This window comes from Polyodon spathula, chromosome 12 (assembly GCF_017654505.1).
Source record: "Polyodon spathula isolate WHYD16114869_AA chromosome 12, ASM1765450v1, whole genome shotgun sequence".
NCBI lineage: Eukaryota > Metazoa > Chordata > Actinopteri > Acipenseriformes > Polyodontidae > Polyodon > Polyodon spathula.
Genome location: NC_054545.1, coordinates 31,449,572 through 31,472,686, shown reverse-complemented (window position 1 = coordinate 31,472,686; position 23,115 = coordinate 31,449,572). Strand labels below are relative to the sequence as shown.

The following is a 23,115-nucleotide window of genomic DNA, read 5'->3' as shown; positions in this document are numbered from 1 at the left end:
GGTCATGGTCTGACTCACTCCTAATTGGATGAAATATAATCAAAAGCTAGCTGTCTTGCCTGCCTAGTGGTTCATATAATCTTATTTTGCAAGTACGCCCAGTATTGATTTCTTCATTGAGAGATTTGCCATCCTTGCTTCGAAACCTCAGCAGGTGTTTGACTTGCATCTTTTAATCTATAGACACATTAAGATACAATGGAAAGGAAAAGGGATAAAATGTATAGACTGGCATTTATCTCAGTTTGTCCCCTCTTGTGTGCCCCAGAACAAGCAACCGTATTAAAGAAAGTGTGAAATGCCTTGTCTATAGATAGTAATCCTTAGCTCTAGTGCACTTGGTTTGATATTAAACTTTCATTACATGCAGTTCTTGAAATGGGCCGGTACTTGCCAGTGTGCTGTACCGCCACTTCAGTATTCCAAAGACTTGCCTACTACCACTTCTTATAGCCAGAAATAATATTTAAATAAAGTGCATGTAGGGATTTCTGAAAGCTAATTGCATGTTTGAAAGTTCAGACCTCCTTGGGAGTTGTGTTTCCTAAGAGTATATGATTCTAATCATCTGATGAGAATGCTTGCTGTTCCTGTAGCTGAACAGATTTACCACCTGAGCCCCTGTAAAAGTTATTGTGACTGAAGTTCTGTTTGGTGATGTCACAAAGACAGCCAGAGTGGGTGGCATCAAACCAGAGCCAGGAAATAAACAACAAAGAGAGAGGTGTAGTTTGGTGGAGCTGCACGAATGGTCTCGCTCAGCATTTAATCATTTATACAAGCAGAAAATAAAAGGTTGCAAAGAAAAACAAGACACAGGACACAGCACATTCGCCAAAATAAATAGACAAACAAAAACTGACTAACACTACACAAAACAGGGTGAGCAGATATTTTAACTCTTACAATTTATCACTATTACCTCCATCTCCAATCCCATTCTCCACCCACCGAAGACGCAACATATAACAGAAAATACACATGGGGCGGGCATTTGTCACAGGTGAATACTGTCTAATTTCAGTTTTAGACTTGTGAGTTACATATTTGAGTTAAAATGTTACATACTCATGCATAAGTGCTCATGCTTTTTCCCCTATTCCCCGACCCTCATTTCTCTGGGTAGCGGGGATATATATATATATCTATATATAGCTATAATATATATATATATATATATATATATATATATATAGATATATATATACACACAGTACTGTGCAAAAGTTTTAAGCAGGTGTGAAAAAATGTTGTAAAGTAAGATTGCTTTCAAAAATAGACATGTTAGTAGATTATATTTATCAATTAACAAAATGCAAAGTGAGTGAACAGAAGAAAAATCTAAATCAAATCCATATTTGGTGTGACCACCCTTTGGCTTCAAAACAGCATCAGTTCTTCTAGGTACATTTGCACAAAGTCCGGGATTTTGTAGGCATGTAGTCAGGTGTATGATTAAACAATTATACCAAACAGGTGCTAATGATCATCAATTCAATATGTAGGTTGAAACACAGTCATTAACTGAAACAGAAACAGCTGTGTAGGAGGAATAAAACTGGGTGAGGAACAGCCAAACTCAGCTAACAAGGTGAGGTTGCTGAAGACAGTTTACTGTCAAAAGTCATACACCATGGCAAGACTGAGCACAGCAACTAGACACAAGGTAGTTATACTGCATCAGGAAGGTCTCTTCCAGGCAGAAATTTCAAGGCAGACAGGGGTTTCCAGATGTGCTGTCCAAGCTCTTTTGAAGAAGCACAAAGAAACGGGCAACGTTGAGGACCGTAGACGCAGTGATCGGCCAAGGAAACTTACTGCAGCAGATGAAAGACAAATCATGCTTACTTCCCTTCGCAATCGGAAGATGTCCAGCAGTGCCATCAGCTCAGAATTGGCAGAAAACAGTGGGACGCTGGTACACCCATCTACTGTCCGGAGAAGTCTGGTCAGAAGTGGCCTTCATGGAAGACTTGCGGCCAAAAAGCCATACCTCCGACGTGGAAACAAGGCCAAGCCACTCAACTATGCACAAAAACACAGGAACTGGGGTGCAGAAAAATGGCAGCAGGTGCTCTGGCCTGATGAGTCAAAATTTGAAATATTTGGCTGTAGCAGAAGGCAGTTTGTTCACTGAAGGGCTGGAGAGCGGTACACGAATGAGTGTCTGCAGGCAACAGTGAAGCATGGTGGAGGTTCCTTGCCAGTTTGGGGCTGCATTTCTGCAAATGGAGTTGGGGATTTGGTCAGAATTAACCTGTTGAGAAGTACAGGAAGATACTTATCCATCATGCAATACCATCAGGGGGAGGCATCTGATTGACCCCAAATATATTCTGCAGCATAACAACGACCCCAAACATACAGCGAAAGTCATTAAGAACTATCTTCAGCTTAAAGAAGAACAATAAGTCCTGGAAGTGATGGTATGGCCCCCACAGAGCCCTGATCTCAACATCATCGAGTCTGTCTGGGATTACATGAAGAGAGAGAAGCAACTGAGGATGCCTAAATCCACAGAAGAACTGTGCTTAGTTCTCCAAGATGTTTGGGCCAACCTACCTGCCAAGTTCCTTCAAAAACTGTGTCCAAGTGTACCTAGAAGAATTGATGCTGTTTTGAAGGCAAAGGGTGGTCACACCAAATATTGATTTGATGTAGATTTTTCTTCTGTTCACTCACTTTGCATTTTGCTAATTGATAAATATAATCTATTAACATGTCTATTTTTGAAAGCATTCTTACTTTACAGCATTTTTTCACACCTGCCTAAAACTTTTGCACAGAACTCAGATTCTGACTGTTACTGAACCTGGTGTCTTGCTTTTCAGGAAACTGCCTCAAGGGAGACGAGAGCAGAGAAACCAAGGATACTGTGACTAACACCATTAGGATAACTCTCCTGCTTAACTGAACCCTTGTCTCTAGCTTCATTCTTTTTCTCCAGTGACAGTGTGTATGCGTTGTGATTGGCTGCTTTCCTTTTCTAATTGCAGGATTGCCCAAGGGGAGAATAACAACATGCTCCCTCAGTTTGCACTGCAGAGCCGAAACCAAACCTCTTTAAATCCTCGTCACAGATGTAGAAAAGTCAGTAGTCAAGGTTGGCAATATGAGTAGAATGCTGTAATGCATATTCTCTATGAACTGTGCCACCTGCCTGTAGTGTCTTTGTCAACTTAATGAGCCTCTGACACTGAAGGATGAGAGAATCTTGTAATGTTTCCTACATAAAACAGAATAGTTTCCCCATCACAATGGTACAGTACTATGTAAAAGTAGTATTTTTGTAAATTTTCACACATGCTACTAATTGATGACTTCTCAAATGATCTGGAAATAAAGAAAACAGAACAAGGTCTGATACTGTTGAACTCTATCTACACTTCAGACCTGTCTACCAAATGATAACTGCTGAACCATCTAGAAGTATTGGAAAGATAACCTCACTCAAAATATTATTTCCCAAACCTATGTATTGTTATCCTAGGGCAGTTTCTGTAAGAGTGTGATGCACAGTCTGCAGATTCATCTGTGCAATGCTTTTATAACATTTCACAAATGAAATTGGAGGCATTTTTAAATCTTTTTATGAATCTAAAAGGAGAAGTGTGTTGAGTTGAGTGCCTGTTTTCTTTTAGTTTTTCTTTTTACCATTGAGTCCTGGTAAAGTTGTTAATTAGATCTACTTTTCTAAAATAGATTGCTTGCCTGCTGCCCCCTGGGTTGACTTTATAAACAAGATGTTTCAAATTTCCCAGTGTGGAAAGTTTAAATTAATACATGATGAGGCTTAAACTCAGCTACTTTAGTACAAATCACATTCCTCTTCTAAATCCGAGTGGCGTATCTAACATGGATTGAGGCTGCCTAGGCACATCCTCACAGGTTCCGCAATCAGGGACCAGATTTTGATGACACTGCACGTCACTAGCTGGACAGGGTCTTTAATAGTGCCAGGAGATTGTTGTGGCAGACAGGCATTCTCCTTTGTTTGGCAGTGATCTCAGATTGGCTTAACACAGCCCCTGGGGTTAAAGAGGATGAAACAGCCTGCCTGGTTAAATACTTTACTGCTGGGGAAGCTGCTGGTAAAAACAGACAGCCTTAACATTAACTGATAACATTGTTACAGCTGACTTCAGCTTCAAACATCTCTAGCAATGCCAGGTGTTGTATTGAGATCCAGACACACATCATTCTCGTATGACACCTCCTTTGGATCAAAAAGTACCGTAACAAAAGGGAGCCATTATTGATGTTATCACAATATAATGTTACTACACTAAGCAATACCTCTTTGAATTTCAGAACACAACATTCAGAAATGATATACAGAAACATGATGCTTTTCAGACTAAAAGCTATATGTTAAACTGAAGAAACAGAGAATCATTTTTATTGCAGTTCTGAAGTTGGTATGTGATGCCAGACTGCCGTTCATCTTAAGGGCTATTTATTAAACACTGGACACCAAAACAGCGACTTTCTTTAAAAGACTAAGGACTCCAGTTAGATTTGTGGATCCATAAACGTATCACCGAAGAGTTTTTGTACACAATCGGAGAAAGCCTGGCAGTTACAGTCACCATTCAGGTGCATGGGAGGCCTTTATTATTAAACTTACATTGAGTTGTATTAAGCACTTTGCAGTCAGAAAAAATTGAGCCTCCCTCAATACCTTTGAGAGCTGGCAGGCCTGTGTCTAATTCCGTTATGGTTCTTATGGGCTGTGTCATCACTACGGGGGGGGGGGGGGGGGGGGGGGGGAATACATTGTTGTTCCACTGTTACAGTTTGAAAAAGAGCATAAGCTGTGGAGTGATCTGGTGAGCATGGTTATGTGGATACTCATGGTGAACATGTACCATATCAATCATGTCAAACTTCCAGGCTTTGAAAGAAGGCTATATAAAACATGAACTGCTATCCTATTTTCAGTGTAACATAACCCTTGTTCCATATACTATATACCAGTAGTCCTCACATTGGCCACATTTATGCTTTTCTCATAAGGTCGAAGGCATTAATTTTTCTCTCTTGACCTTTAAATACAGTACCAAAATGTATAAAAAAATTAATTTAATTAATTTAATTAATTAAAATGCAGATTTTTGAAATGGCAGAATAGCATAGATTAAGAGCACAGGGCAGTAGATTGTATGGACTTTCATAGTATTGCCATCATGAACCCTTCCAGCTGGCACAACTTTGAGGACCACTGTTGTATACAGACACTCGCAACAAAATGGAAGTCTTCGGCACACAGCTAAGGATCCATACTTCTGAGGACTGTAAAAGCTCTCCCAGAGTAGTATCGCCATAAATATTTTATGCAGTTAAAACCCATTAGAAAAAAAATGCTAGCAAGCTCTAACTACATGGCACGGAGTGCTGTGTGCCATTAACCCTAGCAGTGCACAATGTTTCATTGCTTGGGTCTCTTTATGAGGCTGCACTGGAATTATACTCTCTGCGCAGTCCTTCCAGCCACAAAATAAAAAGGAGCAAATTCAATTGGATAAAGCATGTCAAAGATGGGGTATTGTCTAGTTTACCTGGTCTGTGGCAGAGCCAGAGTTAACTTTCTGGGAAGAGCAGGGCACAGCAGTCTCACACTTTAATGGGGTTAATGATCACCAAAGCAAGTGTGGCCAGGATTTTCTTTGTATGATCAATTGCTTATATTGATTTTCAAAACAAAGCAAAAGCCATGTACAGTTTAACAAAAGATGTGCAGAAAATGTACCTGAGCAGGATGTTATGTTTAGACTGCAGCTTATTTCTATCAAGATACTTACTGTGCTGTGCGTTTCATTGTTTGATTGCTGCTAGGTCATTAGAGGGAATGTGATCTCCTGCATAGAAAGCGATTGGCTTCTAGGAAAGAGAGATTCAAGATGCCTTCAGTTAAAAAAATGGGGTCCACATACAAAATAGCGAAGAAGACAAATGTCTATTAAAAAGGACAGAGGTTCATGTTATACAGATACATTGTATTTCCATCAGAAACACACCTTGCCCATGGTTATTCTATGCATTTACAATTGTTTACCATGGTTTACTGTTTTGTAATATGCTTTACCAAACCTATCTGGCTTTACTATGCTTACCTATGGTTTACCATAATCTCACTATGCTGTATTACACTTTGCTACTTTACTACAGTAAACTTTTATAAGGGTTGTTATAGATCTAAGGTTTAAGTCTGACGAGTGACTCACAATGTCTAAACACTTTGTAGTGCACAGTCATGGAGAAAATGCCATAAGGCTTGTATTTTATCTGCATCTTTAATGTATCTCTGTAAGTATTTATACGAGATGTACCCTACATTAGTTTTCCACGTGCTGCTAATAGTTTTATGATGTCGAACATAAGAACATAAGAACATAAGAAAGTTTACAAACGAGAGGAGGCCATTCGGCCCATCTTGCTCGTTTGGTTGTTAGTAGCTTATTGATCCCAAAATCTCATCAAGCAGCTTCTTGAAGGATCCCAGGGTGTCAGCTTCAACAACATTACTATCAATTCTCTGTGTAAAAAAGTGCCTCCTATTTTCTGTTCTAAATGCCCCTTTGTCTAATCTCCATTTGTGACCCCTGGTCCTTGTTTCTTTTTTCAGGCTGAAAAAGTCCCTTGGGTCGACACTGTCAATACCTTTTAGAATTTTGAATGCTTGAATTAGGTCACCACGTAGTCTCCTTTGTTCAAGACTGAACAGATTCAATTCTTTTATATAATTTATATAATAATTCTGGTCGCTCTTCTTTGCACTCTTTCTAGAGCAGCAATATCTTTTTTATAGCGAGGTGACCAGAACTGCACAAAATATTCAAGATGAGGTCTTACTAGTGCATTGTACAGTTTTAACATTACTTCCCTTGATTTAAATTCAACACTTTTCACAATGTATCCGAGCATCTTGTTAGCCTTTTTTATAGCTTCCCCACATTGTCTAGATGAAGACATTTCTGAGTCAACAAAAACTCCTAGGTCTTTTTCATAGATTCCTTCTCCAATTTCAGTATCTCCCATATGATATTTGTAATGTACATTTTTATTCCTGCGTGCAGTACCTTACACTTTTCTCTATTAAATGTCATTTGCCATGTGTCTGCCCAGTTCTGAATCTTGTCTAGATCATTTTGAATGACCTTTGCTGCTGCAACAGTGTTTGCCACTCCTCCTATTTTTGTGTCGTCTGCAAATTTAACAAGTTTGCTTACTATACCAGAATCTAAGTCATTAATGTAGATTAGGAATAGCAGAGGACCTAATACTGATCCCTGTGGTACACCGCTGGTTACCACACTCCATTCTGAGGTTTTTCCTCTAATAAGTACTTTCTGTTTTCTACATGTTAACCACTCCCTAATCCATGTACATGTGTTTCCTTGAATCCCAACTGCGTTCAGTTTGAGAATTAATCTTTTGTGCGGGACTTTGTCAGAAGCTTTCTGGAAATCTAAATAAACCATGTCATATGCTTTGCAATTATCCATTATCGATGTTGCATCCTCAAAAAAATCAAGCAAGTTAGTTAGACACGATCTCCCTTTCCTAAAACCATGTTGACTGTCTCCCAGGACCCTGTTACCATATAGGTAGTTTTCCATTTTGGATCTTATTATAGTTTCCATAAGTTTGCATATAATAGAAGTCAGGCTTACTGGTCTGTAGTTACCTGGTTCAGTTTTGTTTCCCTTTTTGTGGATCGGTATTACGTTTTCAATTTTCCAGTCTGTCGGTACCACCCCTGTGTCAAGAGACTGCTGCATGATCTTGGTTAGCGGTTTGTAAATTACTTCTTTCATTTCTTTGAGTACTACTGGGAGGACCTCATCCGGCCCAGGGGATTTGTTTATTTTAAGAGCTCCTAGTCCCTTTAACACTTCTGACTCAGTTATGCTAAAGTTATTTAAAACTGGATAGGAACTGGATGACATGTGGGGCATGTTGTCAGTATCTTCCTTTGTAAAAACTTGTGAAAAGTAATCATTTAATATATTTGCTTTTTTTTTTTCTTCAAACACATGCCATTATGTGTCCCTCTACTCCCCTTATGTCTTTCTAAATAAAGCAGTCATCATTTTTTTCTCTTTCTCTTTTAGGCAGCTTTTTGCACCTGCTTATACAGAGACTCGATATAGCCCCAATGGAATACCACAAACATCCTCCCCACAAAACACAGTAAGTATTTATACACTTAATTCTGTGGTTCTGTTTCCTGGCAAAGTGGTTCATAAATATTGTCTAAACTATTTATGGATGTTTTTACTCTGAAACCTGCTTTCTTACTCTGTAGTTTACATATTCACTGTATTGTTGTTACTGCTGCTGACACTTGTTAAAGAGGTGGTTGGGAATTCCAAGCAGGAAGCACTCATACTTTATACTGGGACCAGTGCATTCAAATCCGTAGATGATGGACAATAGGACAGGTTGGTTGACACCTTGCATTCTAGGGCTGCGATCACAACTTGTTTGTTGTGTTCAGTGGCACCCTTTTTTGTTTCCCCAGATTTCTCTACTGTGCTTATTTTACCTCCTGAATATCCATGACTTCTTGGCCAGAAATGGTTGATAAGCTAATTTGGGATCATCTAGAAAGTTTAACATTGAAAGGGGCAACAAAGCATTCACTAAGGGGCTTAGTAAAAATAGATCTTCCAACTTTTTGTAACTTGCATTCATAAAAATGCTCACTGTGCAACACCACATGTGAATCAAGCCGTGCTTTAACAGCCCCTATATGGCAATACCCTCTGTTTTTTACAGGAGCATTGTTTTTACCACGGCAGTGTGAGGGGAATGGAGCACTCCAGCGTGGCAATGAGCACCTGCAAGGGCTTACGGTAAGGTTAATTTAAGCCCAGTATCTGTTGGTTTTTATGAGCTCTTGCTGTTATGGTTTTCAGTAGAACTGTTTATGTTAGTACAGATGCATATCCTTTCAGCTGTACTAGTGTGGTCTGGGTCAAACTGAGTGGTGGCTTTTATTTAAGGCATGTGCAGTGCATTACCTTACTATACCTACTAGCCCTTACCTCCATGCTGCTTTCTTTGCGCTGGAGTCTAGTAAATGGACCCAAATGCTCTTAATAGCCAGCAAAGCCAGATGTAATGACAATATTGTGAATGATGTTGTAATGTATGGTCACTGGAGACTGGAAATTATGAAATATAAACATATAGAGTTTGGAATATAGGTTTATCCTGTTAAGTACCCAGAAGTCCACTGCCGCAACAGCAGGAAATGAAAATGCACCTTTAAAAGTAACATCTGTGGTCTCAAACGCTTCAAAATATGCTTCAGATATGCAGGAAAGGGCCCGTTAACTGTGTTTGAGGATTTGATTTGTACAAAGTCTGGAGAACTTGTATTACATAAAAGAAAAAGCATTTGTTTGCATTGGTACAATAGTGGAAAACATTTACCTCAGATGCTAGAATAAAAAACCTGGCTGAATTATCTAAACAGTTCTGAGCTGTGTTCTGGCATAGGGATTATAGCCAATCATTGTCAGGTTTGGACATTATAAAATTCTGACTGCAGCATCAGTTAAACTTCAGTAGCAATGCACTGGTGTTTCAGTGTCTACTATGACAACTGAATTTGTCAGATGTCAATCTTTATTTTTTATACTAGGGATGACACTGTTTTCAGTTAAATAAAAGTATAATTCAATAAGTTGATTAGATCTTTTTTCAGTTCACTATTCCCTCAGTACAATAAGTTAGCATGGCTAACTTATTAAATGCTGTATTTATGATCATCAGGACAGTTCCATTAACAACAAGATTAATTACAAAAAGCATTTCCAACTTTTAAAAGCATCCTGTGTGTTCACACAGCATTCGCCCCGAACACAAAAAATATATATACACCGGCTATTAATAGATCTATGGAAACATTTATTTACAGACGCACATTGGCGTGGTTTGCAGTTCAAAACACTGCCCTCATAGTGTTTCCGAGCATACTGTGGTCTGTCTATTTAGTTGATCTAAACTGTGGAGAATATAAATAGCCTCACTATTTAAACACTAAAATATTACCACTCATGGTATTTTGTTTTTAAAGACACTAAAAAAGACACACACACACATTTATACCCCTTTTCCACTGGCACATCCGAGCAGAGTGTGAAATAAACAATGAAACAAGGTATTGGAGAGGTTTAGGTTTTTAGAAAGTTTTAAACTGATTTAAAAGTTGATCTGTACCCGTTCAATTGAATAGACCCCACAGTCTCCTATGGTGATGTGCAGTGGCTGCTGATGCTGTTTCAGGGGTCTGATAGCTGTGAACAGCAGCCTGAGTTACTTGATAGAGCCCCTTCACGAGGGCGAGGAGCAGCACCTGATCTACCTCACCGAGCACCTGAACTTGAGAAAGGGGACCTGCGGACACAAGCATGAGGGGCAGGAGGGGGACCCGTCCCGGGACATCACTGGATTCACACGCAGGACCTCGCCTCGCAGGGTGGGTTCAGGCAGCAGGACTGCCAGGCACACTAAATCCTTTCACACTAAATCCTTTCGTCCATCAAGATCACAAGATAGATCTCTGTAGGTCTCTATATTTCAAATGTCTGCTATGATAATACAGTTTGCCAGATGTCAGTCTTTAATGATAACACTATACACTGTGTCAAGGGGACACTGTTATCAGTTAAAGTTGTTTGTTTATTTTTTTTGTTAGTTCACAATTCTCTCGGATTAATAAATTAGCATGGCTCGGTCATTGGAATTACATCTTAATTATTCTGCCACTATCTGTGTGGCCAGAGCATTTAGAGAAGTAGGCCTACAGTGTAATTACCTAACACAGCGATAAAGATAGGGTCAAGTGCTGTAATGTTTACTGAAACTACTAATGTTGTCAAAAATATAAATGATCTTTATCAGTGTTTTGTTTGTTTTGTCCCTTGGTACTTCTTTAAAGTGCATAGAAGGGAAGCTGCAGCATAATTATAATGTAATATCCCAAGATAACAGGATCTTCATATTTCAAAATGTAAAGCAGATCACAAGATATTATTTTCAGTTTTTTTTTTTCTTGCCTTCACATTCAAAACAGGTCCTTTTGTTGATATTTAATTTTCCTCAACAGTATCTTAATTGCACCTTTATTTTTCAAATTTTGTTTTTTTTTTTTAAACAGGAAAAGAGAGATGTTATGAAGAACATGAAATATGTTGAGCTATTAGTGGTAGCGGACAATGCTGAGGTAAGAGTAATAGAAAAAAGTATATTAATAATATAATAGTATCTAATGGTTTCATATTAGATCAATTCAGTTGGGAGCTACGAAAGAAGACCTATGACTTTATCAAGTATATATAGATGAGATTGAAATCCACAGAATATTTTTTTTTTTTTTGCTTTAGTATCAGAAGCTAAATTCTGATTATGAGAAGACCAAGATGAAGATTCTGGAAGCTGCTAACTATGTAGACAAGGTGAGGGGAGTAGAGTGGGCTTCATGTTGCTCCTGGTTTTATCGTGAATGTTTCACAAACTTCCATCTGAGGCACTTTGTTTAAAATGATCTGATGAGGAAGATGATTCGGCGGCCATTTCTCTTCCATTTAGTTTTACAAAGCTCTCAATATCCGGATAGCCCTGATTGGCCTGGAGATCTGGACGGACAGAGACCAGATCAGCATCTCTGAGAACCCCTACAGCACACTGGGGTCCTTCCTGACATGGAGAAGGAAGCAGCTCGTCCACAGGAAGAATGACAATGCACAGCTCATCACGTCAGTGCCTGTTATTTATTAATACTGAAGGGTGATTTTCACGAAACTGTTTAAAAATGTATTTACTTTGAAAAAATAATGTTTTGGCTTTGTCACTAGGCATTTTAATGGGCTTCCTGTTTGTTTTTCAGTGGGGTTGCTTTCCATGGCACTACCATTGGCCTGGCCCCTCTAATGGCCATGTGTTCAGAGTACCAGTCTGGAGGCATCAACTCAGTAAGACATTCTCATACATACAGCATACACAAATATTTCTGCTAATAACAGCTGTTCAAATGGAATATGGAGCTACAGCGTTCTTCGAATGTGTATGTGACAGGGTCTTCCTTGAGTCACGCGTGTGGGTCGCCGCTGTTCAAGCATACAGAGAGACAGACGTGGTGTTGAAACGCCGGCACAGGCGCGCAGGATTTATTAACAAAAACATAAAACGAAAGTAAAATAAAGGCGGCCATGTGACATTACCAGCGATGGTAACGCACAGAGGACAAATACAGCAAACTGTACAAAAAGTGCAAAATAAAACACAATACCCCAAACTATAACTCAAAAGGTGCCATGAAAATGGCAGGCCTTGCAGCAGCCCCGAGCAATCTCCCGCGGATACTTTTAAACTGACAGACACTCGGTCGAGACCTGCCCATTTGCTGATTGAGGACCAGCACAGCCAATCACTTGCTGCCCTTCCCTCAACCAAACATAGCAGGCAGCAAGTCTCAATCGAGCGCCCATCTGTAAACAATAATACAATCAAACTAATCAAGTCCCAAAACGACACAAAATAAACCCATAAATAAACCACACCCACATATAAACCACACCAACACTAATTTACCACTGTGCAGGGCAATCGCACTGCCACAGTGTCATATCAAGGTTATTCACAAGTGCAGTAGAACCCTTCTTTGATGCCTAGATCAAATTTAGACAATCCCAGGCCCGTGATATTTATAAATAACAGCCAGACTTTTTTATGAACAGTTTTTCTTTTTTTTCCTGTTCGTTTTCTTTCTGGCCAGGATCACTCCGACAATGCGATTGGAGTCGCCGCCACCATGGCCCACGAGATGGGGCACAACTTCGGAATGAACCATGATGCTACCGGCTGCTGCTTAGCAAACCCTGAGGATGGGGGCTGTATCATGGCTGCAGCCATAGGGTGAGACATCTTCCAGCTTTCATGAACCTGTCCGACAGCATTATAAAACCCAGGGGTACAGCGGTCAACAGTAGTCCTAAAAAGAAACTTGGAAGTAAAACTCAACAGAGGTTTTAACAATCAATCCTATAAAGATATAGTAAAAGACTGACCCCCACCCATACACATTTCTTTTAAGTCACAGAGAATTAACCTGTGCAGTAGGCCAGCTTTCATCACTTACCTTTCATAGAGCATTTCAGATGTGCGCTCTGGGGGCTCTTAATTGCCTCCAAGTCCCTACCAACCCACACATACTTGTAGACTTCTTCCCCAGGCAGAGATATTGTATCTCCAACCAACTCTGTATTTGTTTCCGCCTGTAGCCATCCATTCCCAAAGGTTTTTAACAGGTGCAATGAGAAGGAGCTGCAGAAGTACCTGGGAACGGGAGGAGGGAAGTGCCTCTTCGACATGCCCGACACGAAGGCTATGTACGGAGGGCAGCGGTGTGGGAACGGATACCTGGAGGAGGGCGAGGAGTGTGACTGTGGAGAAGTGAACGTGTGTGAGATGTTTCAACAGAATAATGGCACTGAGATATAGCATCAGCAGTGAGGATGAAATGAAACAGTTTGACAATAATTCCAATGGTTGTGTTTAACCACAGTGCTTGGCGAGTGTACAAGGCATTAACATGACTTCCAAATAGAAGGCTATCTTACCAGAAGTCACATTTCTAGTTACCTTTCTGACCTTAATACTCTCCCTGTTATAGTGTAAGTAGTAAAATGTTATTGGAATATCAGTGTGTATGTACAGTACCCTGGAGAAATTGTATTTTGATTTGAAAATGTGTTCTGTATTGAACTGTTCTGAAACAAGCAAGCTTGTATATCTAAGGAAATACTGGTATTCCAGTGCTGTAGTTCCATAGTTCAGCTCGAGTTCAAGAACAGAGCAATTTTTGAATATTCATGAACTGTTACATGCTTTTCCTAAGAGCATTCTCTTGCACCAGTTGTACACCAGTCTATACACAACATATGTATCCAGAACACTTTTAAAAACATATCCATTCATTCTTATACATTGATCAGTAAGACTTGAGTCTTGAAACACACCAGCAAATAAGTAGATTGCACATTCTGAGTAGTGTTTGCACTGGTACAAAAAAAAAAAAGAAAGCCATGCCCAGTGAAATTAATTCCAATGCTTTTTGTAGATAGTTGAATGTTCCTAGTGAATCTGTTCCCTTTGAACCATTGTAATGGTGTTCTCTGTCTCACAGGAGTGCTCCAGCCCCTGCTGCAATGCCAATAACTGTACGCTGAAGGTGGGAGCAGAGTGTGCTCACGGAGTATGCTGTGACAACTGCAAGGTGTGCTGCTCTCTTCCTAAACCGTGTAATCAGCAGCTTTTTAAGAATTACCCAGTAATCAGTTGGTCATGGATAACTAACTAGACACTGCACATTTCCGCTGTGATAGTTAAAGAATAAGTTTAAATAAACCACCATGAAATGTTTACAAAATGATAAGGGGACTGTCTGACCAAAATGAAAAAGCATTGCAAAACATTTTTAGACTGAAAAATTGTGTTCAGACATATTAACAATTACTAATAATCAGGCAATGTAAATAATCATTATCAATGTATATTAACCCACAGATTCCCATAACAAGCAATTACTGCATTAAGAGATGGTTTAACCGAATGTTTTTTTTTGTAGTTGCAGGTGTGGCGTTACAGTGAAGTAGCTATGTGACTGTGGTGTGTAATTCCATTGTAATTAATAGCAGGCTACAGTAGCGTTTGATTTATGCCCCTTCAGCTGAAGAGCCCAGGAAACTTGTGCAGGAAGCCGTCTGGGTCATGTGACCTCCCAGAATATTGTGATGGGAAGTCAGAATCCTGTCCTGCCAATTTCTACCTCATGGACGGCAATCCCTGTCAGGGGGGCGGGGCTTACTGCTACAACGGCATGTGTCTGACTTTGGAGCAGCAGTGCCTGTCGCTCTGGGGCCACGGTAAGAACAGGACTCTTGTGTTTCTTTACATATAGGAAGGGTCCAATGCATTGCCATTTGGACTGACATGTTGTGTTAATATTTACACTTTGTGTCACTCAGGAGCTAAGCCCGCCCCGGACGCCTGCTTTCAGCGTGTTAATGAGGCTGGTGACACCTACGGGAATTGTGGGAAAGACATGTATGGCAAATACAGGAAGTGTGAGACAAGGTGAGAGGTCAAATAGGTCTTTCGGAAGGAAAGCTAACAGGGATTTGAAATTGTGTTTAAGTCTCTTGTAATATATGAACCACAACAGAGATATGTAAAATAAAAAATTATATATATATATACAGTGGCTTGCAAAAGTATTCAGACCCCTGACCAATTCTCTTATATTACTGAATTGAACAAATGGTACATTTAAATTTCATTCTGTTTGATATTTTATTTTTAAACACTGAAACTCAGAATCAATTATTGTAAGGTGACATTGGTTTTATGTTGGGAAATATTTTTAAGAAAAATACAAAACTGAAATATCTTGTTTGCATAAGTATTCAACCCCTGTGCTGCGGAAGCTCCCAGTTTGCACCGATGAAAGAAATTGCCCAAACAAGGACACAATTACCTTACCATTGGTCTCCACCTGTGAACCATTAAAGTTGCTGTCACATTTTCTAGATAAAAACCCCACTGTTGAAGGATCATTGGTAAGGCTGTGAATCTGAAGGAAAATGAAGACCAAAGAGCATTCTACAGAAGTTAGAGATAAAGTAATACAAATGCATAGATTAGGGAAAGGGTACAAAATAATATCCAAGTGTTTGGATATCCCAGTGAGCACAGTTGGATCAATAATCAGGAAGTGGAAGCTGCATCACACCACCCAGGCACTGCCAAGAAAAGGCCATCCCTCAAAACTCAGCGCTCAAACAAGAAGGAGACTTGTGAGAGAAGCCACAGAGAGACCAACAATCACTTTGAAGGAGCTACAGAGTTCTGTGGCTGCGAGTGGAGTAATTGATTGACCTGGCTGTGTGGCATGGAGCATTGTCCTGCTGGAAAAACCAATCCTCAGAGTTGGGGAACATTGTCAGAGCAGAAGGAAGCAAGTTTTCTTCCAGGACAACCTTGTACTTGGCTTGATTCATGCCAAAGCTGTCCGATTCCAGCCTTGCTGAAGCACCCCCAGATCATCACCGATCCTCCACCACATTTCACAGTGGGTGCGAGACACTGTGGCTTGTAGGCCTCTCCAGGTCTCCGTCTAACCAATAGACGACCAGGTGTTGAGCAAAGCTGAAAATTGGACTCATCTGGGGGTGCTTCAGCAAGGCTGGAATCGGGCAGATTTGTCTTTGTGAAAGACGCATGAATCAAGCCAAGTACAAGGTTGTCCTGGAAGAAAACTTGCTTCCTTCTGCTCTGACAATGTTCCCCAACTCTGAGGATTGGTTTTTCCAGCAGGACAATGCTCCATGCCACACAGCCAGGTCAATCAAGGTGTGGATGGAGGACCACCAGATCAAGACCCTGTCATGGCCAGCCCAATCTCCAGACTGGAACCCCATTGAAAACCTCTGGAATGTGATCAAGAGGAAGATGGATGGTCGCAAGCCATCAAACAAAGCCAAGCTGCTTGAATTTTTGTGCCAGGAGTGGCTTAAAGTCACCCAACATCGGTGTGAAAGACTGGTGGAGAGCATGCCAAGACGCATGAAAGCTGTGATTGAAAATCAGGGTTATTCCACCAAATATTGATTTCTGAACTCTTCCTAAGTTAAAACATTAGTATTGTGTTGTTTAAAAATGAATATGAACCTATTTTCTTTGCATTATTCGAGGTTTGACAATACTGCATCTTTTTTGTTATTTTGACTAGTTGTCATTTTCTGCAAATAAATGCTCTAAATGACAATATTTTTATTTGGAATTTGGGAGAAATGTTGTCAGTAGTTTATAGAATAAAACAAAAATGTTCATTTTACCCAAACACATACCTATAAATAGTAAAACCAGAGAAACTGATAATTTTGCAGTGGTCTCTTAATTTTTTCCAGAGCTGTATATATATATATATATATATATATATATATATATATATATATATATATATATATATATATATATATACAGGATAAAGCTACATGAACCATATAATAATTTACTGTTATGTGGATGGAAGCCAAGTGTGTAAAAGTAAATTTAGATCAATGGAAAGGTTTACCAGGTGATGCTGCAACATCATAACACTTGTGTGATCACCCTCTTCCATTAAACGTAGATTTGACCAAAAGTAAACAATTTAAAACATCCCGGTATAAACGGTTTTCAGAATCTATTTGAACTTCTCTTACTAATAATTCCAATTTCTGGGGAAATGTTTAGACTGCTTGTGTGTTGCATTGGACAGGCTTTTGTACCTCTACAACAGAGAAGAAGTCTGTTTCTTCAAACTCAAAAGAAAATGTGTTTATCTCTTCTAAGGCATGCAAAATGTGGGAAGATCCAGTGCCAGACCTCGGCTACTAAGCCGGTGGAAACCAATGCCGTTTCCATAGATACCACGGTCACCCTCAATGGACAGAGAATCAAGTGCAAAGGGACCCACGTGTACCGATCAGAACAGGACGGAGACACGCTGGACCCAGGGCTAGTCATGACTGGAACAAAGTGTGGGGAAAACAAGGTAGGGCCTTATGAGTAGTTATGTTTAAACCAAGTGGGAATTTAAATAGCTCTGTCTCATAGGGATTCAAAGTCACACTGTATAATTAGTTTGATCCGCCAGGTCTGATGGTGTTGCATCTCTGCTTGAGCTACAGACCTAAGTGAATCACTCAGTTAAAGAGGTGTCCTGTCTTTTTCACAGATATGCTTCGAAGGGGAATGCCGTAACTCCTCCTTTCTCAAAGCTGGTGAATGTGACAAGAAGTGCAGCGGGCACGGGGTACTGTGTTTTTTTATTTCACCCAGCTGGTGGCTGGAGCCAAAACTGTTATTTCATTGAGATCCTTATAAATCTGACTTTATTTCACCAATGAATCACCAAGTTATTGACTTTTTAGAATCTGTTTTTCTGTCTTTGCTTACATTTATATATGTATATATACAGTGGTTGAAATGGGCCGGTATACTACGGTACGCCATATCGGCATTTCTCAGAACACCAGTGGTGTATTTGAGGGTATACACAGATCAACGGCATTTAGACACACTTAATTTGGGCAATATAGCGTTTACCCACTTCTCATATAAGGGAAACATAGTTTATTCACTTTTACTCTCCTGTGATATGCAAATCCTGAGTTAAAGACAAGATATTGTAACGGTGAGCGTCTGTGTTGCGTTGCTGCACACGACACTGACAGCTGAGTGAGTTAGGGTTAAAATTTCTGACATTATTTACTACAAGCTTAGAACAGGGGACATTTTAAGGAACATGCCTTTCTGTCTACCTATTCCCATGGTTACGTAATCTATTTGCCATGATCCTGATAGCTCTCATTTTTTTTGTATTTCTACCTGAGGCTGGGGATGAATGTCACTGTATTTAAACCTCAGTGCATTTGCAGTTTGGTAATTGCTTGTTTTATTTTTATTTTTCTAGTCTTGCAACAACAATCACAACTGTCACTGTGAGGCAGACTGGTCCCCTCCGTTCTGTGACAAACCGGGGCTGGGCGGCAGTGTGGACAGCGGCCCTATGTCTTCACAAAGTACGCACTCTTTACTATTATCTCACCCATAGAAACTGGGCATTTAGTTATTCTACTAACAGTAAAGGGCAGGGAAGTGAAGTGCCTTTGGAACTTGTTGTCGTTGTCTCCTCATTTTCACAGGTGATTTGCTGCTGTTACTCACACCTCTTGTGCTGCTGTGCCTGTGTGTGCTGGGGATCAGCCTGTACTGCTGCTACAAACACAGGGACAGCCTGCAGAAGAAATCCCCTACTCCCCTACCCAAACCAAAGGAATTAAGGTAACTGAAGAAGAGCAGTAATCCTAGAAAAAAAGAAAGGCAAATAATGCTGTGTCATTTAAATGGCATTGAAGAGTAGCTTGTTATGGATATGAAATATCAAACTTACCGTCACACCCTGGTGACTTTGTAAACCCAAGAAGAATGAAAGTATACATAAAGGGAAGAATACAGTGCTGTGATATTTTACACTCTTACTAAGTTGCTTTACTGTCTCCTGCAGTTAAGCTGTAATTATGTTACTGCGGTTTAGCTACCCCTGTTTTTTTAACTAAATGGCAAATTAAAGTGTGAGTGAAAGACTGCAGTTATTGAAATGCATTCGATACTGTTGTAGGCTTAAAAAACCTTATCTTTCTTCCGCCAGCAATGCTGCTGCCAGGTCTGATCCAAAAACTGTTGTCACTGGCCACTCTAACCCCACTTTCAAACTGAAAACACAAGACGACAATGACAAGGGGGTAAGTAAGCCACTTAGTTACTCAACTTCTACAGTCAGTCACAGAGTAGACATGGGCAGCGATTGCTATTACTGCGGGTTAAAAATACAACAACTAAATGAGAATTCATAACGCAGTAAAATCCTAAATAAATAACCTCTGACACAAACTGTGATGAACACCATCCTTTTCAAAAGAACAGCGGATCTGAGGGAGTGGAGTAGCCTAGTTGATTAACGGGCTGTCCGAAAAGCACTGGCCTTTTACCTTTCATATGTGGTCTGAAGTTGTAGAAAGGACATGGCCTGTACAAGCTGTTGTTGGTGAAGGATCACATGTAAAATAGGTCATGTCAGCCTTAGGAAGTGGAGATGGGAGCCGCCTCATTTATTCCAGCAGTACAGAGTGCTTTTGTCAAGCAGAAGAGTCAAGAGTCTTAGAATTCTAATGAGACACAGAGACACAGTTCTTAACAAATGCACTTTTTTAAACCTCATATAATCTCAGTTTCATTTTTTTTAAACTGGATATTATATATAAAAGCTGTTGCAAAGAAATGTCCTATTGCCTCCCATTTATCTATGTGTTTTACTTTAAACAGTTGTAATTGTGATTCCTACATCGTAATGTTTTCAAGTGAGAAAAATGATTTCTCATGCCCTTCTTTTGGTTTGAGATCTCTTAATACTCCAATATGGCACTCTGCCCAGTCTGTTTCCACAACCAGTGCATGTGGTTGACATTATGTCCTTCCCCATGCAAGCTAAAACCCTATTCTTATTCTTCACAGTGCAGCCTTCCCTACAGTTCTCCTTTCCCTCCAAAGGGGAGGTTGCCCATTTCGAGGCCATCCTGCAGTCCCCCAAAAGTGCCTTCTTCATTAGCTAAGCCGGCTCTGAAGAACCCAGTGCCCCAGCAATCCGCAGTCAAACCACTTATGCCTCCCAGAGCCCCGCCCCTGACAGACACAAGACAGAGACAGGCTCCGCCCAGCAGACTGCCGCCTCCCTGTCCGGTGGTTAGACCTCCCAAGGTAAGAGAGGTGGCAGCTAAGCACAGTGAGGTCAAATCTCATGCTGAATTCTGAGCCACATCCTTTTGGAACTATTAGGTAGATAATTCGATCAGCATCTGAAATTCAGAAACAACACTTGAGGGTTAATCTTCACTTAGGGTGCTCTCCCAATATCAAAATCCAGTAACCTGGCACATTTATGTGAGCATTGACACAGATGTTGTTTCTGAAATTGGTTTTAAGTACTGTATTTTCTTATTGTATACATGGGATACATAGGTGTGCTGTGATCCTAGAGAGTTCTTATCATCTTAAAGCAAGGGTTCTCAAACTCCGTCCTGGAGACCCCCTGTGGCTGCTGGTTTTCACTCCAACCAAGCTCTCAATTGCTTAACTAGACCATTAGTTGAACTAATAATTTACTTAATTAGACCTTTTTACTTGTTTTCAGCTCTTGAACAGATTTAGTTCAAGTTACTTATCAAATGTTACAGCTAACTCGAAATATGCAACTGTTCAAGAGCTGAAAACAAGTCTAATTGATTGATGCTACCTGCTGGTCAGATCCAGAACAGCAGGTAATCATAGGCGAATACCAGTAACATCCAAGCAGGCTGTGAACATCGACGCTAGTAAAAGTTAATCTTATAGTTTAGCATAATAATATGCACTAATACACAAATTACGTGATAATTCCAGTTTTAAAAAGTTAATTAAGCGTCTCTATGAAATTGATACCTGGTATCACTGTTATCTGATGTATTCCTCAATCCACTGGAGGCAGTGTTGCAGAGGAGGTTGGTTAATAGTTACACTATGTTGTACCAGCTGTTTTTACAGAAAAAAAGTGAAATGTAACTTTTTTGTTGTTTTATGGTAACAGTCCTTTTTCTTTTGCAATACAGATTTCATAAAGAAGTTGACACAAGATGAGGAAAAATACTTTGGAAGACTTTGAAAGATTCTGTGAAATGACGTGAAATAAGTTATATTTTGAATCAATAGAAAGATTATGTTACTGCCCCCTTCCCATTTTTCATGTTTCCTTCTTATTGCAAGTAGTTTTGTCTGTGTTGAAATTGCATTCGTCTGAGTTCAGAAGCCATTCTTCAGTTCCAGTGGCAAAGACCAGCCAGGTTGTGGCATCGAATAAACATCGAGACCTACTTTTGTATTGCTGGCAATATAGAGTGGGAATCAGGGGTGTGTCCAATCATGGTCCTGGAGGGCAATTCCACTCCAGGTTTAACAGGTAAGCTTAGATAATGAACTGCTTCAGGGTCTGGATGAAGGTTTCATTGCTTGAATTATCAGTTTAAAATAGGGTTGGAAAAAAGACCAGGAATGGAAAGGCCAAGCTAGCACTGATTAACATATAACTGTACATCCATAACTTTAAATCACCCATTGAAAACTCTTAAGGTAATATCTGACTTTTTAAATTGTGTTTGAAGCTAATTACCCTTTAAATATTTCTATCAGACTTACAGGGTTGTCTGACAAACCATGTACATTTGTGCAGCAGTCAAATACAATTTTAATAGTTTCAATTTCTGTAAAGAAGAACATAAATGAATATACATAAAGAAGGAGGGAATGCTAATTTAAGAGTGCTTTGTTTACTGTTTAGGATAGTTGGGAATGTGTTTTATTAATAGTATGAAGTGTTTTGTCAGACCTGAACTTGATCTCTAAACTTAAATCTTGAAACTGAGTATCAGGTTAAAATATTTAATTAGGGTTAGCTTTCCAGATTTCTGAAGTTGGGCTGCTTTATTATCTCACAATGCACTGCTGCGTTCCTAAGAATTGTTTATATTGTGAAGTCCCATTCATTGTTCAAACAAGGGAGAAATGCCCTTGCCCAGTCAGGTTATGGGTAGAAATATACTGTTTATCAGTCTGTTCCTTATCTTTTTACTTGCATGCTTAATGCTTAATGATGCCCATCCCTACCCAACAGCAAATTGTATCAAGTTTATTGCAATACCAACTTTTTTCCTATTTTACTTTTTCTTTTTTTTTTGGTCTCATGTCAACACACGTGTCAGACAAATGATATTATTATATTTTTGTTTTTTTGTTTTTTTTAAAGAAAGTGTGATTACTGGCATCAATATGAAAAGTATTTCACCTTTTTCACCTTCATGTGTAATATGTGGCCAGGTTAGCTAACCTGTGCTGCTGAACTTGCTGTGTGATAGTATTGTAGGACTGTTCTATACAAAGAATTGAGGCACAGCTCAAATAAGAGCTTCTGTAGATGTTCCAAAACTTTTAAATGTTTTAAAACATTCTGATCTTAACCTAATCAGATGCTGCAGTCTAAAGTCGTAACTCACACAACGGTACATTTTTCAAATCCAGCACTAGTAAAGTGTTGTGGCATCTGCAGCTGAGGATATTTTAAAAAGTGTATCAGAAAAATGGAATACTTGACACGTTAGTCATCAGTCATTTCACCACGATGTTGTACTTTTGTGTTTCAAATAAAAAACACTTCAGGGAAATGTACTGTATATATTTTTGTCATTATGATCATGTATTTGAAGATTATTTTTTGGTATTATTGATTTATTCAAATTCTCTTTAACTATCTAAATACAAACTGTGTAATGCATTGTGCCTTCCGTTTATTTCCAAATAAAATGCAATTTTCGTAATGTTTTGTTTTGTTTTGTTTTTTTGTTTCACCGTTTTCCTACTTTCCTGGCTACTCACTTGACATTCAATTTTACACTGACCAGCCAAATGATCACA

General features: G+C 39.5%; 1 protein-coding gene across 2 annotated transcripts in view; it reads left to right on the top strand.

Annotated features, from left to right (window-relative positions):
* The window catches only part of LOC121323963 (disintegrin and metalloproteinase domain-containing protein 19-like), a 29,360-nt gene extending 6,374 nt beyond the window's left edge, over positions 1-22,986 (top strand). Inside the window, exons 4-22 of one of the 2 annotated variants that reach the window (XM_041265313.1) lie at positions 8,115-8,193; positions 8,782-8,858; positions 10,297-10,489; positions 11,171-11,236; positions 11,397-11,468; positions 11,602-11,768; positions 11,900-11,984; positions 12,788-12,927; positions 13,293-13,470; positions 14,198-14,287; positions 14,741-14,936; positions 15,039-15,147; positions 17,407-17,608; positions 17,792-17,869; positions 18,530-18,638; positions 18,762-18,900; positions 19,268-19,361; positions 20,131-20,373; positions 21,261-22,986. In XM_041265313.1, the coding sequence (XP_041121247.1) occupies positions 8,115-8,193; positions 8,782-8,858; positions 10,297-10,489; positions 11,171-11,236; positions 11,397-11,468; positions 11,602-11,768; positions 11,900-11,984; positions 12,788-12,927; positions 13,293-13,470; positions 14,198-14,287; positions 14,741-14,936; positions 15,039-15,147; positions 17,407-17,608; positions 17,792-17,869; positions 18,530-18,638; positions 18,762-18,900; positions 19,268-19,361; positions 20,131-20,373; positions 21,261-21,269 (2,326 nt within the window). In that variant the 3' untranslated portion in view covers positions 21,270-22,986. Of the gene's footprint in view, positions 1-8,114; positions 8,194-8,781; positions 8,859-10,296; positions 10,490-11,170; positions 11,237-11,396; positions 11,469-11,601; positions 11,769-11,899; positions 11,985-12,787; positions 12,928-13,292; positions 13,471-14,197; positions 14,288-14,740; positions 14,937-15,038; positions 15,148-17,406; positions 17,609-17,791; positions 17,870-18,529; positions 18,639-18,761; positions 18,901-19,267; positions 19,362-20,130; positions 20,374-21,260 lie in introns of those variants that run through there. The other variant, XM_041265314.1, reaches the window with a different exon arrangement.
* Positions 22,987-23,115: the final 129 nt, after the last annotated feature.